This window comes from Haemaphysalis longicornis, unplaced genomic scaffold, assembly GCF_048455015.1.
Source record: "Haemaphysalis longicornis isolate Haplotype H1 unplaced genomic scaffold, Haemaphysalis longicornis Haplotype H1 scaffold_9, whole genome shotgun sequence".
Lineage (NCBI taxonomy): Eukaryota > Metazoa > Arthropoda > Arachnida > Ixodida > Ixodidae > Haemaphysalis > Haemaphysalis longicornis.
In genome coordinates this window covers 30,811,081-30,838,345 of record NW_027526460.1, presented here as the reverse complement: position 1 = coordinate 30,838,345, position 27,265 = coordinate 30,811,081, and the positions used below count along the sequence as shown (strand labels likewise).

Genomic DNA, 27,265 nt, shown 5'->3' with positions numbered 1-27,265 from the left:
TCCTTACTTTATATTTATTCATATTTATTTTTATCCCCACGGCCGTGCTTTCTTATTGCAGTTCCTCAAGCACTGTTTGCATGTATTCTGCACTCTCACTCAGCAAGACTATGCTGTCCGCAAACTCTGAATGGCTCAAGTATTCCCTGTTTATCCCTAATCCTATCTTTTCCCACTCAAGCTTTCTACATACACCCTCCAGACATGCTGTGGATAGTTTTGGCGAGATGGTATCTCCCTGCCTTACTCCCATGTGGACTGGGAATTTATCGCTTTGCTTGTGGAGGGTTATCCTGCCCGTTCATTCCTTATGTATGTCTTCCAGAAGTCTTATGTAGGTCCCCTCTATTCCCTGGTCTTTCAGGGCTTCCAGCATGGCTGCGGTGAGTACGGAATCAAACGCTTTCTCATAGTTAATAAATGCCAAGTAAAGGGGTTTAGTTTGCTCTGCGAATTTTTCTATCACTTGATTGACAACGTGGATGTGATCCATGGTTGAGTACCCTTTCCTAAGCCCAGCGTGCTCCCTGGATAGTTGGGAATCCAGGCTGTCACCTATGCGGCTGACTATAACTTTGGCAAACAGCTGTGTGTGACATCAAAAAGCAGGCACTGCTCGCCAAGAGCTAATGGAAGCAACCTGTTGCATTCCTTGACAGCTTGAAACTTTACTTGCGATCTTAGTACCACCAAGCTTTGACTGCAATGCTCTGAACCAGAGAAGCAGTGGCAAGGCAATGACAACAGTCACCTAACCAAAAAAAAGTTTCTTTTTAGAAGGTTTACATTTCTAACACCAGAACGGATGTGAAGCATGAAGCGGCGCAGCATCTGCAATGCTTTCCCAAAGGACCCCTGCTAAACATAACTGACAACACTTTCCATTTATATACACACAAACCTGCATTGCTTCAAAGAGAACAAGCGGCCAGATTGAAGATCGAAGAAAGACTACTTTGCAGCAGAAAACTGCTCAAAGACTCTGTCACTGACCTTTTTTGTTTGCTATTTGTGGTAACAAGAGAAGCACGATATATTCATCTTGAACCAATGTTTCTGACAACTCATAACGGCCACTGGTTGAAGCATTCAAGCACTGCTGTCAACTCCCCGCTACTACAGCTCGGACTGAGACGCAGGTGAAGGACAAGGAAGAAGTGGGTGTGCACCTGTTGGCGTAGTGGTCCAGGCGCGAGGAGCTGCGCAGGTGCTGCATGTCCTGGGAGGAGAGTGTGTGTTGGGGCGAGGGGGCGGGGCTCTCCAAGTCGTCCCCCTCGAGCACCGTCTGCACGGGCAGGTAGCCCACTCGCGGGTGCTTTTTGAAGTACCGCTTAGACTTGAACTTGTTCTTCATGATCTTCGTGAAGTCCCGCACATCCTCCCCCGACGTTGTCTTGATTGGGGGAAGGGGGGGGAAACAAAAGAAGTGAGGTGTTACCGCCCAGTCACACTGCCATGCAGACACAAAGATTGGGAGCTTTTGTTGTTATTCCATTTTGCAAAGATTTTGGGTGCAGTTCATTGGGTGCAAAGGGCTATGCTGGTGACATAGAAAGCATAGAAAGCAATCACCGGTTGCTTTCTATGCTTTTTTGGGCTTGTGATTATGTGGGTTTCCCTCGATTGTTCTCGGCTGCTGGATTATTTATATGTCAAGTGTTATAGTTAGAAGTGCGCGAATATTCTAGACTTCGAACACTTTAGTTAAAGGAGTGCAAATATTCTAGGCTTCGAACACATTGCAAATAGCATTAGACTTCAGTCTTAGCAGTGTTTCACCATTTTAAATTTGCTACTTCCATATTTGAAAATAAAGTAAAAACTTGATATTTACTCACCCTAGTAACAGTGCTATCGTTCCACCATGCTGCCTTCTTCGGCAGGATTTATAGCTATTGACTGACTACTTATTTTGTTGCAAAAGCAAACCTGTGTGCCTTAATTTAGATAGTTTCAGGGTTTCACTAAGATAGTGTCACATTGTGTTATAGTGTTATGTTGATATGGCTTATGTCAGTTGCATGCTCGTTACCTAGCTTTCAGAACTAAGAAAGTGGCTTGAAGTTCTCCGATTCTTTCACAGAAACATAAACGTTCACTGGTTACTTTCTTCAATACACGTCATAATCAATAAAAATCTCCAAAAAGATGGTCATAGAGCGAACACCAGCAGTGTTCAAGACCACGAAAAAGGAACCTTCAGTTTTGAGCTTGTGGGTGCAGTCACGTACCGTGGTGCAATACTCTTGCATAGGATGAGTGACTTTGTGGTTCTTTGTTTTCCTTCCCGAAAAGAAGCAGCTTTGGCAGAGGTCGACGTTGAAGCACTTGAGACACCGGTACCTGGAGGAAACGACAAAAGTTCTCCGTCACCGATAGCATCAGCAATCATTCCAACTTTTTCGGGCTGCTTCTACGACAGACTACTGAACACATCAGAGATGCTGCTAAGATATGCTACACAAGCAGTCCAGCTTAAAGCTTAACCTAAAGTTTCACAAAGCGGCATGTAATGATAGCTGTCATGCAAAGAAGCATTCTGTACATGTGTATATAGGACAAGCTCATGGAGTGGAAAGGGTGATGGTTTATACTTGTCAACATGCGCTTATATATCGGTGCAGTTTAAATAGCACCACTTCACACTAATAAAATACTTCCTTCCAGAACATTGAACAGATTAAGCAAGGAGCTGTCACACGTTATTCCAATTCATCTGGCACAGCTTCCTGGGAATTCCTAGAAATAAACAACATAATGTGCCATTAAAACATCAAATTGTAAAATGCTGCAACCCTAAGGCATCTCTCCTAATTAAGTGAACACTGAAAACAATATTTTTCAATCGCGGACTTTGTTGTATGAACTAGTTTAGAGCCACGGCAAAGGTTTCTCAAAGGAAGCCGGGTGACGGTTCACCAACATAGTGTAACTGTGCCGGGCACGCGCGTGCCTACGCTACGTTGGAGTATAAATGCGCCTTAATCAAGGAAAACATCGGAGAAGTGCACTGAAGTGCGTGTCAACCCAGCCACCCGGCGGCCATATTTTTGTTGTCATGGTGATGCCCAATTGAGAAAGCCATTACAAGAAATGCGACCGGATAGCCAATTGCGTGTTAGAATCTATCGGTTGCTTTATTTCACCGTCTTTTCTTTTCTGCTGTTTGTGAGTGCCCTACGACAAAAGGAGTGACTGGAAAAGGGAAGTTAAAGAGTTGGCCGACCTAACGAGACAAAGATGGCAGCGCCCAGTGACGTCATTCTGGGATTACAGCGCTCCGAAAATTACCGTGTTTTCATTATTTTGTGGAAATAATTTGTCACCTCAGCTGACAAATATTTTTCTTTGGCACTTTGCAATTGTTTCCGGCGAAAAAAAATTGGAAATGTACAGAATATTTAACGTGCAACACGAAAATGTGACTTTCGGAAAAACGATTTATTGGTCACTTTTCGCAATCTGATCCCCGTGTGCCCCTTTAATTTAGTCGGGACTGAAAAGGCACAGTATTTGGGGCTGCATTCTTAGTCTGCAAAATTTAACAGCAAATTTTGAGTGCCACTGCTGACTGATTTGCCTCAATGTGTGATCCTGCAGCGTCTGTGCCAGGGAAAAAAAAAAAGGGGGGGGGGGGGGAGAAATGTCCCCTCAAGGTGCAGCAGCAGGAGGTGTCGTCACCTGAATCCGACGATGGGGTACTGCTTGCATCCGTTGCACTTGGCCTGGTGCCGGGCGGTCTCAGCGGCGGCCAGCCGGTGCAGCACGGGCAGCCAGACGAGGCTCTGGGGCTCTTGGAGGAGCCAGTTGAGGAAGTGCGACGCCTGGATCTCCCGGCGGCCCCCCGGCCCGGCCAGCTCGAAGCAGCTGCGCACGCTGGGCTCGATGTTGGAGCCCCCGAAGGCGGCAATCTCCCCGAGCAGCCGGGGCAGCTGCACGCAGTCGTGCAGCAGCAGCCCCACCTGCCGCTCGTCCGCACACCCGTTGCCGTCCGCTATCAGCCGGAACAGGTCTGCACACCAAGAGGAAGGACCACAGGGACGAGGATGTTGGGGGCAGAAGGAGCCCTGCCACTGCAGCGTGTGGTCTGTCTCTTGGTTATGTGTGGTAGTAGGCTAGGGTAGTGGAAATATTCCAGATTTTCAATTATCGAAGCAAATAGCACCTCGATATTCGAGAGGCTTCAAAGGTTTTGAATCAAGTAGCACTATTACAAAATTTCAAATAAACTCTGAAAGTATTTTGAAGTTTGAAAACATGCACTGGCATTCTCCACTGGCAGCAGCAGGGTTGCCAAACTACCCTCAAACAACAAGGGGAAGGTGCTTTTGGAGGGGCGCCTGGTATCTACTTGGTAATATGCCAACTCCACCCTTGTTCTTCTCTCAGAGAGAAAAAAAAGGTTCTTATGTCACACAATAATAATAATAAAAAAAATCACGTTCAGTGAGCGGAGGACTTCAAACAAATGTCAGTACACAGCTGGGCTTTCTTATCTAGAGAGTGTTGACTAGCGCAACATTAGCGCAACCACGTTACCAGGATGCAAAAAACCGTCTTTGCTTCTGTATGCTTCCCTTCTTGTACTCTGATAATGCGGTTGCCCACAAGCTGCACTAGTGCACTCGGGAGTGCAAGCTGGGGATGGCAGGATGTAATCAATTTCACGCACCCTTCACTCAAGTCCTTCAGAATGCCAATACAGGCAGGCCATAGATAGATGTATGCTACAAGCTAAAAAATTGTGGTTAGTAGATTTCAAAAATTCAATATCTACTGCTTGTATAAAAAGGAACAAACTACCGAATAACTGAAAAACTGCATCCCAATGACAAAATCAGGTAAAAAAAGAATCACAACCAACTCCATGCATGATGGAAAGTTGTCACTGCATTTGAAGAAGGATACTTACATCTAAACTTGTCTTCCAGGTTGCCCTTGCAGAGGAGGATGATTCCCACCTTGAAGGACAAAATCCTTATGTACCCTGTCCTTGTTGCTCTGGAAGAAGGAAGCAAAGGGATAGTTAACATTAATACAACCTAGCTTACCAGAGCTTAATGATAAATATCCTGGCATCCTTTAAAAACATCCCAACAGAACGAGACAGGTATGTTGAAAGCAATGAAACAGCAACATGAATGAAACATGGGGTTTAAAGAGGCCATTAAGACAAAATGCAAGTTGGTTTTATTCAAAAGATTTGGTGCTTCATATAGTGCCCCAGTGCTTGTCTGGCAGCAAACTATGCTTTATTCACTGAAAAATTAAACAATTTAAGCAAAAATTTCGATTCTCCCGCTAAATCGTGTTTTGTGACGTCAGCGACGACGGTTCCAGGGCAGGTATTGAAACGAATGTTAGTATGTTGCCCGAGGCTGCAGTGAACAGCAAAACGTGTTTTGTTGCCTTGTTTACAGCCTGTCCTCCTAGATAGTGCGACGACACTGCTCAAGGACCCCTGTCCACACTCGCTTTGTTTTTAATCTTTTAATCGGATTTGCACCAGGCTCATTTTTGTTACTGTTTGGTAGAAATCGTTTCATGAAACCTGGCGTATGCTCGACAAGCATGGTCACATAAGTTAAGCCAGTTGGCCACTCTTATGTCAGACAAGCTCAACACGCCCTACAGCTGTGCAGCTATGGCCGACAGTGCGCGCAATACGCACTAGTGCTTCTTAGAAATGTTTAGGTGTTCGTTCATAGCTTACATTGTTTACACCACCTTTCTTACTGCTATAAAAAGAATGTACACTAAATTTAAGTGCAAACAGCTAATTCTGCAAGCTTATAATCCCTATTTATTTGCGATAAATTTTGACGGCCTCAGCCAATCGCGTACCGACCAGGTTTGCCGGAATGGCATTAGGGAGATCTGACAGGGGGGGGGGGGGGGGGGGGGGGGGATTAGTGGGAACAAAATAGATTATTTTACATGCATTTTTTTTGCTACAACAGAGCAGGAACCAAACTGTTGTTCAAACTACTTACAAGCGACACCACTCGTCAGTTGCTAAATCTGCAACATGGCTGACGCTGCCCTTTTAAGAAAGTTCTGGGAAATACTGTCGAACGTAACAATATTCAACCTTGTGAAACTTTGTCAAAACAACGCGACTGAGGATTGTCAGACATGGATGCTTGGAACTGGGTGTGATTTTCATTTACTATGCTGAACTGCTCTCACACTCAGCATTGCTGCAGCACTGCCCAGTTCAACTTTTGCGCATGACCGACTACGCTTTTTAAGCTCTTCACTCATAACAATATTAATTGGTGCGACACTGGATTTGATTGTCAGGTACCTCTGGTGCAATATGACCAGACTTCGAGAAAGTTCCTAAACACGGGTGCGTTTTCGGGAGATTTTTGTTTCAGTCGTACAATTGTACAAAACAACCTAAATTCAGGAGTCTCCCGGATTATTCGCGAAACCTGGCAGTTATGCACTTGCAATAAGTTGCCCATAATTCATCACAAGTTCAGCACAGAAAAGTAGCTAGTGTGTCACATGCCTATTCTCTCTTTTTTGTCATTATACAGGTTATTTGAGTTAAGCTTGTGTGAAAATAGGTGTTAGTGTTACTCATCTAGCAAGGCTATCTTTCAAACGAACTCAACTTCCATTTTATCTTCACGGCCTCTATAACAATTTCAGGGTAAGTGTTTCATCTGATATGTGACTTCAAGGGTAACTGTTAAGACCACAAAATGCAAGGGCAAATGTGAGGACAAATGGCGAATGTTAAATGTCCAATAACAATGGGATGACTTTCAGGGAAGAAAAAAAAAAAAAAGTTAAATAGGGGTCGGCAACCTGCGACTGGTAAGGCGCATGCGGCCCGCGGGGCAGTATTATGCAACGCCCGGCACGACGTCAGAACCCCCACTTTCCCCTTGTCACTTCCTATCTGAAGGCCGACAGTTTTGACCTCAAATGGGGTCAAACAGGAACAAAGAACGATCGCTTCCAGTTAGCAGCTGTAACCTGTTTGTAAACTGCAACGTCGCGACATTCGGGCTGAAAGTAAGCATGTATTCTATTATTCCAGTTTTGTACATTATTGCCAATTCGCCGAATTTTTTTTTATCTTTGGCCCCAAGGGCCCCCCCATCTGGCTCCCAAAATCTCCCTTTCGCCTCAAAAGGTTGCCGACCCCCGTGTTAAAGTGTTACATCAACAGTGCCCCGCAACCCGAGATTTTGCAAGCTTTCCAGTTCATCACAGCTGCTATACAACACCCCTAAAGATTTTCCCGTCTTCTCCCTACCATTCCTTTTCCAACTTTACGACAATGATCGGTTTTGAAGAATTATGCACATTTGCACCAAGCCGTTTGCAATGTGTAAGTGACGACAGCTTATCGTTTTGCTGCACAAAATAAATCCTTCAACACCGCAGTACAGAAAGTGGACAGATGAAAGCTTGAGCTCGAGGAAAACCAAAATATTCATACAGAACTAAAGAAAACATGACAAGTTTGTGCAACAATGTTTTGTAATGAAATTTAAAGGGCATTTCATATGCACCTTGTTCTGTACTGTGGCTTTTTTGTATTCATAATGGGCTCCCATAAACCTACGTAAAAGCAAGGACAGGAGAAATAACGAATAAGGAGGGGGCAAGGAAAGGCCTCTCACGTGTCGTATAGGTTGAGCAGCCAGTTGAGACAGAGGTCGATGCAGAGAGGGACTTTGACCAGGTTGGAGTGCTCCTGAGCCACGCCGTCATAGATGGTTGCCAAGCAGGTGATCATTTCGGGAACACTAATCAGCTTGTCGTTTTGAGCGCGCAGGCCGTGCTGGTCGAATGCATTAATGGCGTTGTTCATGAAGACCAGGTCCACTGGAAAGCAGAAGAAACCATTGAAAGAATGATGGGCACTGGCACTGACCTCCCCCCTTTTTCACAAAACACCAAATTAAAGAACGACAGTGATGGCATTGCGCCACATAGCTGTGCTCTTCCTGTAGGAATGCACAAAAATGACTGATGCCTGACAAGGAACTTTAATATTGAAGATATTTTCACTTCATTGCTCATGTTCACGGCGCAGGTATCACTGCAACCACTGTTGAAAATCTCTGTGTTTACCTTACCGGTCATTCGTTGAGAGCGGGCTACATCAGAATAAAAACAAAAACCCACAGGATTTTATTTCGATCCACACAAAGCTTTCCTGTGTGTGAAAATTGCACCCAGACAGATCATATTTGTAGCCAAGTACTAGAAAATTTACATTTGCCTCGAAGACACCACATAAATTAATGCAATATGTTGTGCATAGGGCTTTCCTACAAGGAAGCCATGCATGAGATGCACAGGAGCCACTTACAACAGAGGTTCTTCTGAATGGTCCTGATTTTCATCGACGTTCTGTATGCGGAGTACCGGACATCGTTAAATTCAGCTGCAACAAAACAGAAAAAAAAAAGACTATTACAAAACTTCAGCAAAGCATTGCAACCTGGTATACAGTCGAGTCCACTTATAACGATACCATGTATAAAAATATATCGGATATAATGATGAACAACTATGGCACCATCCACTTTCGTATGCATTCTATGGCAAAATAGTGTGCTTATTACAATGCTCCAGCACCGCGATGTCGGATATAACGACTGAATTTGGTTATAGCGCGCACCAAAAATTCGAGCTGCTGCCGGGCTCTCCGCGCCGATGGTATGCACCGCGAGCTGCGATGCTTCTCGAATCTCTTCCACCCCTCACAAAACGAGTCGACTGCGCCGCTTACAAGGAAGCGAGAGAAGGAGAGAGCAGTTTTTTTTCCGAACCCCCCTCACGGCGAAGCAGCTTTAACATCACCCACGCGCCTGCTCGCAAACTTACGCTGCCAGTGCTGGCATCGCTTGCTCGCGCGTTCACTTATGTTCGCCTGTTGTGTCATATGTGTACCACTTTGAATTTGACTGGGTGCCTCTTTAACTGCCTCCGATTTTACATGGAAGGAATGTCATGGACGATGTTTTGGAAACACTGGAGTGCCTCACTGAAGAGGCGGTCATGGTGGGAATGCGTGCTCCGGACAATGCTGACAATGATACTCGGACGACGCGGTTGAGCAGCCTACTCAGGTAGGGTCTTTGCGGGAGGCCCAACGCATGATGCCGTTCCTCAGGGACTTTGTTTCCGCTAAGGACCCTTCACTCAGCTAGGTGAAACACTTATAGAAGCTCTTGATAAAGATGTGCGCCAGCTTCGCATGCAGCAAACAAAGCTGACCAATTATGGCTTGCTTGTGTGTGAATAAAATGTTTTGAGCTTTGTTTTGTCTTTTCTTTTGCGCAACCCGTCTCTAACAATTATCGGTTATAACGATGAAATTTCCTTGGCAACTTGAATATTGTTATAAATGGACTAGGCTGTAATATGTTCTTGCAAGAAAACTCCCAGTCACTTATTAAAAGTGCCTTATTTGCTACATTACATTTAAGAAACATTTTCCTAGGGGACAACAACCACATCCAGATTACTTACCTAGAGAGTCCATCAGTTCTAACATTCGAGGGTGATCCCAGTGTGTGGTTTCAGAAACATGGCTGAAATGAAGAGAGAACGTGCATGAGCGATTCAAGCCATATGGAAGAGCATGAAGGTGCTATTGTTTGGCCACCACAAAGGGAAGGGAAGGAGAGGGCAGCTGAACTCACTTGATGTAGTAAGGCACTTTGTTTCCAGCCACGGCCCTCTCCCATGGCTGTTCCACAGAAGCTGCACAGAGTCAGGGAAAATAATTAGAGACACCAACCACTATTAACTGACAACTACTGAGCAATGCAATCTGCCACGCTCATGCACACCAGATGCCTACTTGATGCCAAGAGAGACTCGGCAGATGGGATTTTCTTATCAAACTACAAGTATTCCAGGAAACATGCATCTCAAGAAATCAGATTGGGTTACTATTACAAATTTTTTTGTGCAAACGATTCTTGCGGGGTGATTCTAGGGTAGAGGCCTCACTGCGGCCCGAGAGCGCTTACCGTTGAGGAACTGCTGCTGCTGGGAGCCCTGGTCAAGCAGGGTGCCCTCGAGCTGTCGGCGGCGCTCGTCGATGGCCACCTGCAGGAGGCGCCAGCGGCTGCCCAGCTCGTCCAGCCGGTTTAGGTTCCCCTGCGACAGCAGCACCCCGCAGCTGGTGATGGCGCCGGCCGCCTCGTTCAGGGACTCCACCTGCAGCTGCAGGGGCGCCAGCCGGTCCCGGAACGCCTGCACCAGGGGCACAAGGGGAGTCAGGGTCGCTTCGGGAAAGGATTACTGACAGGGGCTAGAATGCGACAACAGTTCGATGACTTGCCCTATGTGCTGCCGGCTTCAAAAGAATGCACACTCACCCTTAATTCGTCAATCTGGCCAGCAAGCTGGTCAAGCAAGAATTCCGATACAGGTGTCCACTGAGCCTTTGCATTCTCGGCAACTTGGAGTCGGGCGCTCAGATCATCCATGGCTCTTTGCAGGGACTGCATTTTCTGCAATGCCAAGTGAAAAATGGTCCCGCAGGTGCTCGGCAGAACAAGAAAGAATGTGGCCACCAATATATTCTGGCAACAAGGCTGCATTGTCAGAAGCAGACAGACCTCAGCAGCATTGTAAAACGGGACATTTCAATAAATAGTTCGATCAGCGAGATTTTAAAAAAGCTATCATGACTCACCACTTTCATAAATTGTTCTATCAGCTAGCTTTTAAAAAGCTTTTATGACTCATCTGTCACTAAACTGAAGACCCCAATATACCATTCTGCAATGCTCTTTATTCAAGCAATTCAGGTTCAGCTATGGCAAGTCATGCAAGAGTTAGAGCAATATATACCAAGCATGGGCTTTTGAGAATTCCCACTCAGCTTCTTTAAACTTCAGCAAACATTCATGAAAAAGTGAAATTATGACCTGAGTAATATGAGAACATGGAATGGTACAATTTCACTTTTGAAACAGAACTAATCCAGCTAAAGCTGTTGTCATGGCCGCTGCATTAGTTGAAAACTAATGCATTAAAGATGAGCTTTCTGTAATTCACAGACGCAGGTATTGTGTTCATTAGGAGAAGCAGAAAGCTTTAAAGGGACAAGGAAGAATATTCGTTCAACTTTGTGAATGGGTGGTTTCTACAGTTAAACTCACGTAATTCTCCTTTTCATTATTGACCCTAAGTTTATTTCTAAGATTTGAAAGAAGACAAAATACCTGGTGTCTTTTACAGTAACCTTGCAAGGTATGCCACAGAGATGTCACACCACTGTACAATATAAATTGGTAGTCTTCAAAAAACTTTTGTTTCACAAATTTAACAGCTTACATCAGTTTTGCCGCTATTGTTAAGGTGCATTCTACCTAAGATAACCTAACTTTGCAAACTAGTAAATGCTTCCCCGTGGAAAATGTCTAGGCTGTTGTCATAGCTAATGCCGCCGCCAAATCAGTCAGTAGGACAATAGAAGGGAACGTCGACCCTTTTAACAAGATTTTCTCATGGAGAAATGTTTGTGAATTTCTTAAAACTAATCACACAGGCTGCATACACACTTTAAACTTTAACCTTGTGAGAATAGCCGCCAGTGTTTACAGCTGTTTTCAGTGTCTTGACACAATTGGCCTCCATGAACAAGAAAGAAAAAAAAAGAGCTATTTATACACTTATTACATTTTTTTTGCTATTTTCTTGCATTTGCTCATATCCTAATCCAGAAATAGAGGAAACAAACAGATGTTGCTTGGTGTTAGCCAAATCAGGGAACACAAAAAAAAGCATCTATGAGCAAGCTAGCTTATTAGGTAAGGCACTCATATACAGTAAAACCTCATTACAAAAGACACTCAAGGGACCCAGGAAACGTGTCTCTTGTAACCAAGGTCTTGTGTATGCAATCTTTCTAACATGGCGAACATAGAAAAACCAACCAAACCGCTTTCATTCAAATGTCTCTTATAACCAAGTGTCTCTTGTAACAGTGTCTCTTGTAACGAGGTTTTACTGTACTTCCAAACACTGCCAAGCACTGTCGCTGTCAAGTGTGTGCATTCACCACTTCAAGGGAGCAGAGGAGAAAAAAGAAGAGGGGGCCTTACGAGGAGGACATCATCCAGCCTCATCTGCCTCTGCTCTGTGTGGCTGAGGAAGCCGTTCCACTTGTCGGCCAGCTTCTTCACTTCCCTCCGGATGCTGCGGGTGATTTCCCTCGCCTGCTCATCCGCACTTCGGTAGCCCCGGCTGTCGTCGTATTCTTTGGCTGCACAAACAGAAAGGAAGGTCTCAACACCAATTCAGAACAGAAGCGATTTACCGCACATTTCTATCCGGCATGTGCAAATATCCATTTTTTTTAATATTTATTTGAATAATATTGTATCATGTGTTAACTTTGGTCACAGAGTCTCAGTATTCAAGAATTCTGGGGTGAAGTAACTGACACCAGAAGACATGAAAGCTTACGCTGCTTTTCTTTCGAAGAAGTTACTTGTGTTTTGTATGCATGGCAAGTCTCAACTTTCTTCTTGTTCTTCTTTATTATTTTTTTTTTTTTGCGATATCAGTCTACCGCTTCGTTTACACACTGAGGCACCATCGCTAAATGCAGGCAAAATGAATTCTAGCTTGGATGCTGTAGGGCCAGCGTTTTGACACAACTAAGCACCATTAGAAACATTGCCAGAAACAGAAACCTGAAAACCTTTTCTGAAACATTTCCCAATTCCTGAAAACCTTTACTATTCTTTCATGCAGTGCTATTTTGTCTCCGTTGCCCACTTCCTTTCCAAGGGTTCGACTCTGCTCCAATGAAGTTTAGAGGGAGCGGAGAGGAAATTATTAGCGGGTTTGGGAAACGTGGTGGCTAGCTGATGAGGGTGTGCTTTTTCCACAGGCAGCCCCCATAGCCACCCTTCCCGAACTATTCCCCCCACAGCTGCCTCTTAGCAAACATACTGGCTTTCACATGTCTCAGGAAGGTAGGAGGAGTATTCCTAGTTACAGTGTTTTTGCATCACTCGGTGCTTGGAAGCACACTGAAGAATTCAAGTGACGCAAGTGATGCTGACCTTCGGAGTCGCTGGTGTCCGACAGGGGGGGCTCTCGGGCGATGTACTGTCGCCCGGCGAGCAGGCTGCTCTCGATGATGGGCCGCTTGTCGTCGAGTGCCCGCCGGAAGGCCCGGTGGTCTTCCTGCTGCTTCACGATGCTGGCCACGTCGCCCCCGATGGCCGGCTGCGCCGACAGCTCCGTCTCCTTCTTGATCACCCACTCGGTGAGCTCGCGCAGCGACAGCAGCAGCTGGTTCCAGTGCTCAGCGTTGCTCTCCAGCCGGTTTCTGCAGATACCAGGAGAGAGTGTCACAAAATTGGGCTCTGAACACCTCAGAAACCACTTAAAACAACTACCATGCAAGCAATATCGATCTCTACTCAGCCAAATCAAATGAAATCAAACTCCCAAATAGTGTACACAAGCAAGAGCTTGACTATAAGATGCACTAAAGAGGAGGAATGTGGAATAATTTTAGATCACCTAGGGCCCTCTACTGTGTATCAAAATCCCAACCCATGGGCATTACAATTTTTCGGCTCTATCAGAAAAACAGCTTTGGCAACAGAGAAGGGAACCTCTGTCCTTTTGTGCAGTAGCACAAAATTAACACTCAGCTAACAGTTACTCAAGCTTTCAACTGTTCTTCACCCCTTGAGAACTGCTTGGGAGAACAATATTCAGATTTATTAGCTATATGAATCGATTGGTTGATGCTAAGCACGGGCGTAGCAAAGTTAGCCTCTTCAGGCATCAGAGATCACTGAAAAGTGCCATATGATTGGCTTAATAGTCAAATGAGGAATAATGATTATACAGTATTCTCCCAGTAAGTTCTCATAACACATGATGATTTTCTTCTTTTTCTTTTGGCACTGCCTAGAAGAAAGGGCTGTTTTACACAGTGATAAAAAGTTTCGAAGAGATACTTCTTCACTTTTGCAGTGCACTTGGCAAGTAGCAACTCGGGTGATTAGCTCAGAAAGCTAGTGCATGCTATGCTGTCAAATGCTGTGCTACCATTAAGAGCTAAAGGGTGTGCAAACGTCTGCTGAAGTTAAAGGTTTGATGAAAATTATGGGTGTGTGAATATCGAATTTTTCGAATATGAATCGAATACGAATATCTAGCTTCGAATATCGAATCGAATATCGAATAATTAAGGGGGACGTAGCTTTCGAAATCCACTTTTTTATTTCTTTGTGGATTTTGATGAAAATTAGCACAGCAACTGGAAATGCTTCTGTGATAATACCATAAAAATTTCAAAGTAATACTTTGAACACTTATAAAAATTTCAAAGTAATACTTTGAACACTTCTAATATTTTTAAAACCTTTTATTTTTAAGATTTTCTTTCTGTTCTCTTCGTACCGAGCTTGAGTGGCCTATGAAACATAGAAAACTTGTTCAAAGTGCTTTGCATTCTTGAATAAATGGACGAGGTCTTTGCAGTCTTAGATTTTTTTTATTGCAACACAATTTTTTTAGTTTTCAGTTTGTTTAGAGGTGAATGTATAACAGGCATATAGACCATGAACAACTATTTGAATAAAAAATTCACAAAACGTAAACCTGAAAAATAAAGAGTGTCATAACCTGAACTGTTCATCAAGCAATGTAACGCAAAGAACGGAATTAAAAAAGACCTAGCGGTCACGAAGCAGTCACCGGAGAAAGCGACGTAAGAGGGGAAAAAAAAAAACACGTTTTGAGAAAACGGCTTCCGAAGTTGCAACATAGATTTCACTCGTCAAAAGGCACTAGGGCCTTTCATGTCGTTTCAAACACGGCACTTCTGGAATGCCTTGCCTTGACATTGGAGTGCCTTTTGCAGCTTTTTTTTCTTTCCATAAAACATCATTTTCAGCTCCTCTCTGGTTGCTTGTAGTATTGCACTGGACAACTTACCTCTGCAGTGTTTCGACCGTGGCACCAAGTGAATCACTCTTTTTATTGCCTAATTTTTAAAACTGAGTTTTGAATTTTTTTATGCTTTATAACCTTGCCTGGAGCAGCAGCTTATGTGCAGGCGTTCAATGCCAAAAGTTTACAAACCACAAGGATACAAATGAGCTATTTTGATGCTTGGTATAATATTCCGCATAACTCCAACTTCAAAACGTGCACATTTTTTAGTACTCTTGAAATTCAGGGCACCCAATATTCCTCGCAGCACAGCCAATATGCACTAAACTATAGATGTATGCATTGGTATTAATAATTTCCCCCAAAATATCAACTTGTTAAATTCTATGACAGTAAGGTACATTTTTAACGCCGTCAACACGTTTTTATTCCGAACTCCGACCTGTTCGCAAGATTAGTCGAAGTTCACCGAAAACGTTGCACAAGAAAGCGATATGGCCCGCCAACATCGTGGCGCTCGTGTACCGTAACATGTCATACTTTGTTTATCACTGACATTGCCCGTCAGGTCGCTCTTAACATTAAACCTAACTTGCAGGCATTCACTACAACTACTGGCGTTCAATCGTACCCTGTTGCGCAGTCAGGCGATCCCCCAACGCGCAGCAGCTACGCTGTGCGTGCAGCAGCTTCTGATGTGTCGGCCGTTTCTTTCACAAGGCTAGCGAGCCTATACTGTCAAGCTTAGCAATACCCAAGTGAGTAAGATAGCAAATCAGATGAAAAGTTCACTTCGCGAACCGCTATCACAAGCGCGCACACCGCATTTCACCCTCCAGGGTAAAGACACGCACACCATGAAGTGTTCGATGAACTCTGTCTTTCGAGCCATGCAACTTCTCGTAATCTGGCTTTTGATCTCTGGCATTACCATCGCAATAACGTCCGTGTTAAATATCACAGCAGATAAAATGACTGAACAGAAACTTGGCCGAGCCAAGCAGCGCAAATCAACTCAGAAATGGGCACTACGCAGTTCAGGCGGCCGCCATCTTGCATTTCCGCAGCTACGCCCAATCAGGAGGGCCGTTTCAACGCGCTCCGACCGGAAGGCCAACTGCGCTTCAGCATCTATTCTGGCTTCGTTCGTGCGTCTTTCTTTTGCTGTCATTCACGCGTTTGTGAATGAATGAAGATAAAAGAGACGGCCAGGACCGGGAAGAGGATCGCTCGGCCGATACAATGGTACCAAAATGGCCACGCCCGGTGGCCCCATTATGGAGATACAGCGCTCTGAAAATTGTCGTTTTTTTTCGCCCTCTTGCGCTGACATTTTATCACTGCAGCTGGCAAAAGTATTTTTTTCTGCCACTTTGCGACGGTTTTCGGCGGAAAAACTTTGCAAACGCACCAGATAAATAACATAAAAGCCGCATATATGTAACTTAAAAAAAAAAAAGTTTTTTTTGGTCATTTTTCTGAAGGTGAAAGCCCCCCCCCCCAAGCTAATCAACTGAAATATTACCCGCCGCGGTGGCTCAGTGGCTAAGGCGTTGCGCTGCTGAGCACGAGGTCGCGGGTTCGATTCCCGGCCGCGGCGGCCGCTTTTCTGATGGAGGCGAAAAGCAAAAACGCTCGTGTGTACGAGATTTCGGTGCACGTTAAAGATCCCCAGGTGGTCAAAATTAATCCGGAGCCCTCCACTACGGCGCGCCTCATCGCCTGCGTTGCGTCGGCGCATTAAACCCCCACAATCAATCAATCAACTGAAATATTCGAACCCTTTCGAATATTCGAAATCTTTCGAATACATAGTTTTCGAAGTGAATACGAATATAACACATTTAATATATGAGTAATATTGAAATTGTCGAATATTCGCACACCCCTAATGAAAATTCGTCTGGTCAGGCATTTTATTATAAAACAATAATGCAGTCATGATTGAAAATCAGCGCGAAAAAAACCCTGATTGAAGCGCTGATTTTCAATCGTGAATGTTTACCAACTCGCCCATATCACAGCCCTCTTGAATAGTAATGTTGTCACTGACACCGCATCCCTGTCCCTTGCACCAATTGCAACCAAGTTCACATCGGTGAAGTGGGAGAGTTCTCCAGAAAAATCAGAGTACCAACGCGAGGGGAAAAACCAAACAGTGACTTCCAATGTGTTGCTAAGCCCGCGCATGAGCAGCAGCACAATACTGACTAGGACGACGCTACAGTTCTGTCTAAAGAGCACCACCTGACATCCCGCTTTTTCCTGGAATCATCGTTCATAAAAACACACAATGATACGATGAACTGGAAAGAAGGGACGTTGCCATCGATATACATGCGGTCATTACGTCACAAGCTTCAGCTTTAAATTTTGACTGCTTGTCTTTTTTCACCTCACTGTGAACAAGGCACCCGTACGGGTTTTGAAATGTCTTTGAACTTCTTGACTGCATTATTATTTCTTCAGACATCTGGTGGCCTCTATCTGACATCAAGAGCATTTAGGAGTCACATGCAAATACAACCTGCGGTGCACACGTGGCCATGCAGCGCTGCAAGTGGCACGTCACAGCCCATGCACGCAAAAATGGCCGCACTGTGTGTGTGCACACACGTGCACAGCGCACACGCAGCCGCAAAGCGCAAGCAACAAGGTCGGAGACAGGACAGGCCCCAGGCAAAGGAGGCAGTGGAAGGCGTACCGTAGAGAGACAGTCCTCATGCGCAGGTTGTTCCAGCGGCCGTTCATCTCGTCCAGCTTCCGCCGCAAGTGCACTGCTTCATCGGGCCTGTTCATGGACTGCAGCAGGTGCGTGCTGCGCTCGTTGATCGTCTGGTGCAGGTCCCGCTGGGTGTCTATCTCCCGCTGCAGCTCCTGCAACAGGGAAACAAGGCAGAGGGGAGGGCTCGTCAGACTGTGAAGGGAAGGGCTCGTCAGGCTCGTCAGACTGAGCGTGAATGCACAGCATTGACTTTAGGATTACCAAAAGCAAAATTAAAAAAAAAAAAAAATTTCTTTCGTAATCTGAAAGTATGCAATTGTAAAGGCTATATCATGAGCAGGGTGATGTACCTAAGCTGATATAGAAAGAGACTTAAAAGGAGGAATTCGGAGGGCGGGACTTAGCTTGAGTGAGGGGGACGAAGATGCAATGTTTTTTAGACCAAAAAAACCAACCCAGCAATTTTTTTTTCAGTTCGTTGTCGTTTCTCATACACCTTACGTACCCCAGTGGTTAGTCTAGGCACTGCACTTTTAGAATCAGTTTAAATTTTCCTACTCTGGCAACATTGAGATTTTTGACAGAGTTTTTTTCAAGCTGAGGTGCATGTGTTATTGCAAAAGGGGGTGTGGCTGCCACAGCAGTTGACAGAAAAGCATGCCGCTCATGGTTTTTGCTGCATTACCATCAATTTTTTTTTATCAAAAGGCTCCTAGCAAATCAAATACCAAATTATGTTAAACAGCTTTGTAATCCGACAGCATTGAGAAATGGTAATTAGCTAAAATTGACACCAGCTATTAACTAGTAATCTTTGGTTTGGAGAAAGGGTACCTTTACTCAGCTAAAGCTTAATTCTGAAGGTCTGCCGCATGTCTAACAAGTGGACCTGGCATTTTCAACCAGCTTCCAGCAGGTTTGGTTTTGTTTTTGCATTGTGATATTCGTATTTGGTGCTACTACACAATTACCCAACTGCAAGCAGATTTGCCATGGCACCTCTGTGGCCCGCTACTGTTCCTCAAAACAAAAAACATGCCACTCGTGATTTCACTTCACCCACACCTTACTTATGTGATAACAGCTCCAGTTGAAAGTAGAAAGATAATATTAAGTCGTCAGATATCAGTTCAGACCAGGAAAGCGCTTCCAATCAGCCTTGAACATGAAAGCTGTAAACCGGCAAGTTTCGTTTCCGTATGAAGGTATTTCCTGAGGTCTAGTGTCGCTCCCTAATCTAACTGTCTATTCTGACTAAGTCTACAACAGGCTTGATATTGTTTCTTTTTGAAAATGTTAGGTGGCACTGCAATGTAGGAGGCTCGTGGTGCTGAACTATTTTTGTAGAGCGAGCGCTGCACGGTGCAAGCTTGCTGGTGGGCACGATTCTAGCGCATCACACCTTATTCCTGTGAGCAGGGCTTCCGTAGCGAGTCAGAAGATGATAATAAACCGCAAATGAAAGTTTTGACAGATATGTGATGATCAGGACGTCAACAAGCATCCACGATTTAGTTTGGTTTTCCACTCCAAGCAGATTTCTTCGCATCGCTTGCTTGCCCTGAATCTTGTTCAGGTCGTAATCATTAACAAGGTGTTTTTTACAACATGTGAGGGCTAACTGGTGTGTCTAATAATGTCAAACCACCAGATTTCTTCCAGAGAGCCATGCAAAATTGCGCATTTTTAGATGGAGGTTGGGCTTCACCACAAGGCGCGGGCACCACGCGTGCTAACATTTTCTTGATATCTGACAAATTGTCCCGCGCAACTCAATTTTTCTATTAGGACGGGTTTGTGAAATGTTTACCTATAAACTGCATATTCTAAATATCTTCTTCTACTCGTGGTTTGTTTCCACAACTTCCTTGTTTACATTTTCGATGACGCCTGGACAAAAAATTTGAATTTGATCATTTTTTTCGCAATTATTCTTTATGAAAACATTATTAAAACTGGTGTTGCTTGAAAGGACGTCGAATCATCTGCATTTTATGGCGCAGCAATATGTGCCTAACCAATAAGCTTAGCAAAAAAAAAAAAAAAAGATGTTTTCTTAGACCCCCTACAAATCGGTCAATTTCCCGCAGTAACGAAAGAGTTAAAACAGTTTGTGTCAAGAATAGCACGAGCTGCTAATTTTATCCTGGTGTAAAAAAAGAAAAGCAAGGTAGCAATAAAGTAAACTGAGGGCATCCGCTCCGCTAGTAAAAACTGCCAGACGAAATACTAAATCGCCTCAGTCCTGCACGCAGTATGGCATTCTGTGAACACTGCAAGGTGCAGTAAATTTTTGAACCCTTCCCTCAACCCCCCCCCCCCCCCCCCCGCTAAATAAAAACAAATAAATTGAGCACTTAGACAGGCAGTCTAATAAATATGCAGGCCCATTTAAGCCTTGGGGACATAAATTCGAGCTCCAAGTAAACACAGAGATGTGGCAAGTCTTTGTTGACGTTCAACCATAATTTGCTCACCCTGCCAAAAGAAGTAGTAATGCACCACGCCTCTAAAGGCGTAGTCGAGCTGATTCACAAAAATTTGGACTTTTCTTCGAATCTACATTTACGCGGAGCAACAGAAAAGGTAAAAACACTAACTCCACTTAAACGAAGAGCGATATCAGTTTATCATGACTTGCGAAGTTAAAAACTAGATGTTTTGCATTTCGCAAAGAACGTATGCCCGCGAAAATATCTCCCCCACGATACTTGATGAAATTCCACAGAGACGCCTAATGGGCAGCTGACCCTTTTTTTCTCAACAGTAAAATTCGTCTGCGGATCTGCCGCCAGGCCGGAACAAACACAATAAACGGCCGCGCATCCCAGGATGGCCATAAAGTTTAATTACCATACGCCCGCTATAACTTTGAATTACGCATTAATAAATGCGCAGGAAACTTAAACACGGTACAAAATATGGAAAGAAGGCAGTGGAGAGAAGAGGAGTGAAGAGGAACAAGAAAAAGAAAGAACGCCGGCTAGGTCCCCCGAAGAGCGTGCACGAACGCAGCACTCGGAAGCGCAAGACGAAGCCCACTTTACGGCGGCTGAGTAGGCCAGAGCGTGCGCATTTAAACTAGAGATCCAGATTGATTCTGCGCAAAACAAATCAATTATGCAGAAAGAGCACTGACTCAGCATTTTGTAACGGCTGCTGCCAGCGCTCTGAACAGGTACCCTTCCCAAGTACACGTAAAACGCAGAGCCTCCGCGACGAATATGATGTGAACACAGAAACGGAGTAAAAACAACATGCTAACAGTTTTAACGCGGAAATAATTGGTAACATAGTAAATATTATGGACGCAACCGCAATAACAATACACAGAACTGGCGAATTGATATGAAAAAGCACCGATATTTCAGTTGGCTGGATAACTGACAGTCACTATGGGCCAGCGCTGATTGTTAACCATTTACGTACTTACTTATTCGCCGCATCAGTTCTGAATAATCATTACTTGTTTTCAGACACATGCAAACGTCACATGCAAATGACGTCACATGCCAAGGCGTCTGTGCAAGGATATATCCTCGGCAGTGCTAGTAATTTTAAGGAACTGCATCGAGTCGACACGGATGCCAGGTTTGCCGTTTGTTTACCTGACGGTTCCCGCATAATATGAGGTAGTTATTGTGCGCGCACGCGCGCACGCACCAACGAGCAATAATAATAAACGCGGCCATTGAACCTCTGCGCGAATCGCACAAAGTTTTTTTTTCTTTTTTTTTACCTCTGAAACTACAGACATAAAAAAAACTCCCACCTCCCCTCGCGGGAACCCCTGTGTAGATGTGGCGGAGCGGCGAAGGGAACGCGTTTTATAGCGCGCATAACGTTGAGGGGACTGCGTAAGCTGGTCCCAGTCGATGACGACGTTGGCGTACTTGTAAAGCGGCGTGGACTCTAGGTGTTTGAGCCAAGCGTGGATGTTGCTTCGCCGGAGAACGGCACACCGGTTATATGCGCAGCGCGCCCGAAGGAGAGGAAACCGCGGAAGAGAGAGTACTGCACATGCGCCGGCCCCAGCGCGTCTGCCGCGGCTATGACGCAACGTGCCGCGGCTATGACGCAACACAATCCAACACAATCCACTTTAATCCAATCCAATCCAAATCCAATCCAAGCCAAGCCAATCCAATCCAATCCAATCCAATCCAATGCCCCTCGCGAGAGAGTGTTCGTTATCGGAGAGGAGAGGGGGTGAGCGGCGGAGAGCGGCGGAGAGCGCAGCTCGCGCGGCGAGGAGAATGGCAGAGGGGTGGACAACGCCGACAACAACGACGACGACGCCGGAGGGACAAGGCGAGTGAATCAGATGCTCTGCATCTAATAATATTGTCACGAAGACAAGGACGATGCAGTGGTGTTGAATGAGAAACACGTTTATTGGAGCGAACTTGTGCTCCCCTAACAACTCAAAAGAATACAGAGGCGGCGAAGCAGCGGTCAACAAAGTGACTTGCACAGGCGAGTGACGTCGAATCGAATGCCCCGGCGTCCGCACTGCAGGCTTTTTATCTTTTGGCGCGCGTGGTTCTCGAAACGTCGATTCGCATCGAGAACATAGTAGATCCAAGAAGATTATTCTGGGCTGTTCACGTTAGATCGGAATGCTCTCCCTATCATAACAGATAACACATGCGGCACAGAAAGAAAGAATGGAACACGCGCTTCCCTTGGCGCAGAGATAACACAGACTGGCGCAGCCGGGCGGTAAAAGCAAAACACAAATAAACAAACCCAATGTATGGTTCGCGGCAATATTAAACGCTACTGGCGAAATAACGAAGCACGAAATGACGTAGGAAAAGAGAAGGACCGCTCGCAGTTTGAACGTTGTCCCGCTTCGAATAATAGACGAACGGAAGTGCCTGACGTACGTGGCCAAAACGTGGCCAAAGCAAGCGCCTTCGTGCCGCCCACGTAGCATGGGTCTGTGGCTGCAAACACTATAGCTCGTCATGTCGTCCGGATCGCGCGCATCGCAGTCGTAATGGGGCTCGCGCGAACCGGCATTCACGATAACGGGAAGTTGCATTGAAGCACACCACCTCGGGCAAAAATCGGAATAAGTGGCCATTATAAATTCAATATGTGGAAGCAAGAACCACGAAAGAAGGAAACAAACATACAAACAAACAAGAGCAACGAGCCCTAAGCGAGAATAAAAATAAAGAAGAAGAAAGGAAACAGAAATGCAATGTGAGTTGACGCTTGGATGCACGCCCAGCGAACTAACCACGCTCGGTGATTCGCGTGCAAAGAACAGTAAAACGGGAAAAGGCAACGACAACAACGCGAGCGTGTGCCAACGAAGCAGAAGTTTCACGGGCTTAAAATTAAAAAAAAAACGAAAGGAAAAAAAATTTAAGCAAACAAGGGGGGGGGGGGAACCAAGAGCAAGCAGCATGCAGAGAGAGAGAGAGAGAGAGAGAGAGAGAGAGAGAGAGAGAAGCGGCACGGGGCACGAGAAGGGATAGGAAAATTTCACTCGCAAACATAGTCTCAAGCAGGCAGGCCCGAAAACACGAGAGGACACGGACGGGTACAAGGGGCCTGGCGAACAAGGAGACGCGAGCGAGGTATTATGCGGTTCCCCCTTGGCTGGCGAATACCAGAGCGCCATATCGCGACGACGTGCTTCCGCAGCAGGTACGAGCGAGGAAAGAGCAGCTCCAAGATGGGGAGAGAGAGAGAGAGAGAAGGCAGTCGCGAGATACCAGACAACTGCTACGTCTAGCGCGCTAACAGGAGCGGTATTAAATTAAGACGGGAAGAAACCGTAAAGACGGAAAGCGGGCAGCCGTAAAACGGAACGACGACGGCTAGCGAGGAATTCTCCAGTCTCGAGCTCTAGGAGGGAGGGGGGCAGCAAAGAAATGTTCATTGTCTCGGAAAACACTACGGCTTGCATCCGGGGACGCATACGCCGGAGAGGGAAGGCATGAGAGATAACGCCGGTGGGGAAGGGGGAGGGGACGGATTGGTATATACGGCCCGCTTTACAGGGGCAGAGCTTGGTAGCTGCTGCGCGCGTTTCGCTGGGTTTCTTTGCTTTCTGCGCGCGCGCGCGTCGTCCCAGGTTATTCTCTGGAATAATAATAAGAAGTGAGCGCAAGACTCAAAGTGGGAAAAAAGAGATATGTAGGATAAAGTAATCACTGACGAACTGCGACGGAGAAAAGAACGAACGTGGAAATACGTGCATGAGGCGCTTCTTTCAAGGCCTCTCCAACGGCGTACTGTTCGCCGAACGAAGAGCAATATAATAGGAATAAATATATTTAAAAAATGCTCGACATTAACCAGGGGCATTCAAAGCAGCAGGCGCCTCTTTTCGGCACGCTTAGTTTAAAATTTTAATTTTTAAGTCTCCCGTTGGTCTGAGCTATTTTAAACACTGCGCAGCTCTAGAGAGCGTGAATAGGGGTATAATTCTGTTTAACGCTCTTCCAGCTATTACCAGTTCGTCTAGCTTGCGCCACGGCGTCTCGGATGCCATGCCTGAGAGCGAGCTGTCAGAATGATCTTGAAGCTTTCAAGGAAATTAAGACATTACCTGAAGCCGCATACTAGCTTCTTTGCGAACTTTTTACCACGTTAAAAGCCATCCTGCGCCGCACACGTATTTTCCAGGCATTTATTTTCTTTCCAGATTACGGTACAAGCCTCACTTTGAAAATGATACTTCATTTCGTTGAAGAGGGATAAGTAGTAGCAAATTAGATTTCTGAAGCGGGGTGTACAGTTATGAGACGCGAGTCTAATTAGCGGTCTCGCAATAATAACTATACATCAAGAGTGTGAGGAATAGGAAGGGGAGAGGAAATTAAATGGCTGATAATAGCAGATAAACACTGATAAGACCGACAGGAAGAGCAAAAAGATAACTGGGTAACGTTACGCTAGAAAAAAGGAGTCCACGAGACTTGTGATGTAGTTCTATTGACACAATTAAGCGCCCACAATACGATTGCACCATTAATTGAAAAAAAAAAAAAAGAAGGCGTTTCAACCCGCGAACAAGAGCAAGGTAAAAAGTAATAGAGGAACACAAGAATGCAAGCAACGTGCGCAGTATCGATGTACGCAATCCCCACAAAATCAGACAAGCTGGACAAAGGAGACGGCGAAGCAAACACACGGAGGCTTCTCCCGCAATAAGCGTGGCTCGCAAACAGCGAGACGGTGGGGAGCGGAGCAAGGCATAAGAAGTGCTCCGTAGAGATTCAGAGATCAGCACACGACGAGAGATTGCAGAGCAAAGAGCGCGGTGGGAGGGGGAGCCAAGGGCGGCGCAGAAGAGGCGGCAGCAAGTGCGCACAACACGTATACGCAGTACGTGTCCGGCCCGAAACGGTTGCTCCTCCGAGGCAGCTCTAAATTAAATTTCCCTGTCGTGGCCGCTGCGGCGGCGTTAGAAGAGGAGCACACGGCAAAGCAGCAGCAGCGAAGCTCCCCCGGCCTCCTCACAAGGCAAGGCCTTCTCAAGTCGAGTGCCGCCTCTTCCCTTTGTCAATCTTGACGCTTTCGTTCCGCGTTGCTCATTCGAGCCGAGCGTGTGCCCTTGTGGCGGCAGCCAGGAACCTTCCTTCCTCACCCGCGAGAGACGGCAAGGAAAATTAACGAAGTAAGACGAGGGGGAATAAGAGATTCTCGCGCCAAGATGCTCCTTTGCTTGCTCGCTAATGAAAAGAAGCCGCCTCCCGCTGCTCCGCAGGAGAAGCCCGTCTCCGTCCTCGCCGAGACGTACTCAGACGTCTGCTGCTGCTGCCTCCTCTTCGCGTAGCTTTTTTTTTTTTTTTCTTCGTCTCAGAGGGAGCCACTTGTCACAATGGGATTTCGGCGAGCACAGAAGCAAGTGTGTGTGCAGTGAGCGAGGCAGCAGCCTCAAAGCGAATAGCTGGTAGCGAGCGTGTCTGGGAGAAAACGCTTCCTCTTTGACGTTGCTTTCTTTCTTGATTTATACGTCCTTTGATACGTGCGCTTGTTGCCGTTTTTTTTTTCTCTCTTTCAGCGGCGATAGGAGGACAAGAATCGTAGCGCGCTGATCTTGACGAGAACGGCCGGAGCAGCCGACGACATACGCCAAATGGCGTCAGCGATGATAGCGCGAAAAAAGGCCGTGAATTCACTTCGGCGAGCGCCCTGCACGCGAATGTAATAACGCAGAAATTCCTCTTGGCGTGCCACCTTCGTTCTTAAAGTCCTGTCACACGCATTCCAAACTAATTTGTATCAACTGAAATTACTGAAGTGCGCCAGAATCACGGTGCATTCTTTGATTTAGACGTCGTGTAGAAAAGGCGTGGAGTCCAGACGGTCTACAGATAGGCATCAAACCCTGGACAGAAGGCAGGATCGTCCTGTTTATTTAGTGCGATCCAACAAGCGAGGAACGACTCAATGAAGCCAAGGGCGAACAGGATACACCCTGTCATGACCTGAGATGATTTCGCTCAAGAAATGTGCTTCGGCGTGGTTTGCGCAGCCAAAGCGTCTTTTTTTTGTTTGTTTGCTTTTCAAGCAAAGCGGTAGACGCAAGCACGCAAAGCAGACTCCGTACAGTGGAAGCCCCCGGGACGTTTCCAGTCCGGGGCCAGCCAATCTAAGTGTGCGCCGTCACTGGCACCAGGAAGTTCAGGCAATTGAAACACGTGCGACCCCGCAGACAACTGGAACAGCTTGTTAAAGCAGGGAAGATATCATTTACGATGCTATAGGGGGTCCGAAGGGCACACTTCGGTACGCAAACAATTTAACCGAATGGCATGGCGACAACGTAATTCCAACGAAGTGACAACTCTTTGCCGAAAACTTCGCCCAGCGCCGACTTATCACCACATTCAGCTAAGAGCCTCTCCTGGTCCGCAGTGCCGGCCTGCCGGGCTTTATTTCCATCTAGACGTGTGGAGAAGCGGCAGACCGGGGGACCAACAGGCCTCGACCCCGTTTAGAGCTTAAACGCACAAGGGGCCACATCAGGGACCATGCCTTCCCGCAGCCTCTCGACGGCCGGCGGTACCTGCAGAGAGCGACCGAGAATCGACCGAGCGCTCTTAACATGCCACTTAGGCGTGTCAGCCTTCGCCCACGCGGCTCGCTGAAACGCCTGCCCTCTCCCGCCTCCCTTCCGCCAAACAATCTCCCCTTGACAGCTGCCGCGCGTCCCGCGCTTATAACATCTTTATTCATTAGCGCGCGTGCCGCAACACGCGGCGCGGCGCAGCAACGCTGGGTCGTCTGCACCGACATTCCCTGCCTTCCCCCGCCGAACGCCGCCACTCCTGTTTTTTCCACCAGACTCGCAGTGAAGTTCTCAACTCGACTTCCTTAAACTCTCTGCCGCCGCGCCCGTAAACCTTTCGCCCCTGCGAACGCCGGTCCGGGTTTTCGCGCTCCGTCTCCCTAATCTCTGCCGCGGGTTCTTCAGACCGTGTGACAGGCAGAGTGGCTGAACTCGCGGCGTTGCGGGATGGAGATAATGGATGCGCGAGAGGTCTCAGCTAATTTACTTTAATTACGGCAAAAGGAGAGTAATTAATCTCGGACCCGAAACAAGCGAGCACGGCCAGCCCCGTTGGATTTACAGAAAGCACCAAGGCTGCCCACTGA

At 46.2% G+C, this 27,265-nt stretch overlaps 1 protein-coding gene across 8 annotated transcripts in view; it reads right to left on the bottom strand.

The window, feature by feature from the left end:
* Dys (Dystrophin) overlaps positions 1-27,265 on the bottom strand; it is a 478,030-nt gene that overhangs the window by 20,310 nt on the left and 430,455 nt on the right. For all 8 annotated transcript variants that reach the window (XM_077685804.1, XM_077685803.1, XM_077685805.1 and 5 more), the window contains 13 exons: positions 17,621-17,793; positions 13,065-13,333; positions 12,096-12,256; positions 10,362-10,496; positions 10,011-10,236; positions 9,678-9,738; positions 9,505-9,566; positions 8,339-8,413; positions 7,644-7,848; positions 4,913-5,001; positions 3,682-4,012; positions 2,232-2,343; positions 1,170-1,393 (listed from right to left, as the gene is read on the bottom strand). In XM_077685804.1, coding sequence (XP_077541930.1) covers positions 1,170-1,393; positions 2,232-2,343; positions 3,682-4,012; positions 4,913-5,001; positions 7,644-7,848; positions 8,339-8,413; positions 9,505-9,566; positions 9,678-9,738; positions 10,011-10,236; positions 10,362-10,496; positions 12,096-12,256; positions 13,065-13,333; positions 17,621-17,793 — 2,123 coding nt within the window. The remainder of the gene's footprint in view (positions 1-1,169; positions 1,394-2,231; positions 2,344-3,681; positions 4,013-4,912; positions 5,002-7,643; positions 7,849-8,338; positions 8,414-9,504; positions 9,567-9,677; positions 9,739-10,010; positions 10,237-10,361; positions 10,497-12,095; positions 12,257-13,064; positions 13,334-17,620; positions 17,794-27,265) is intronic.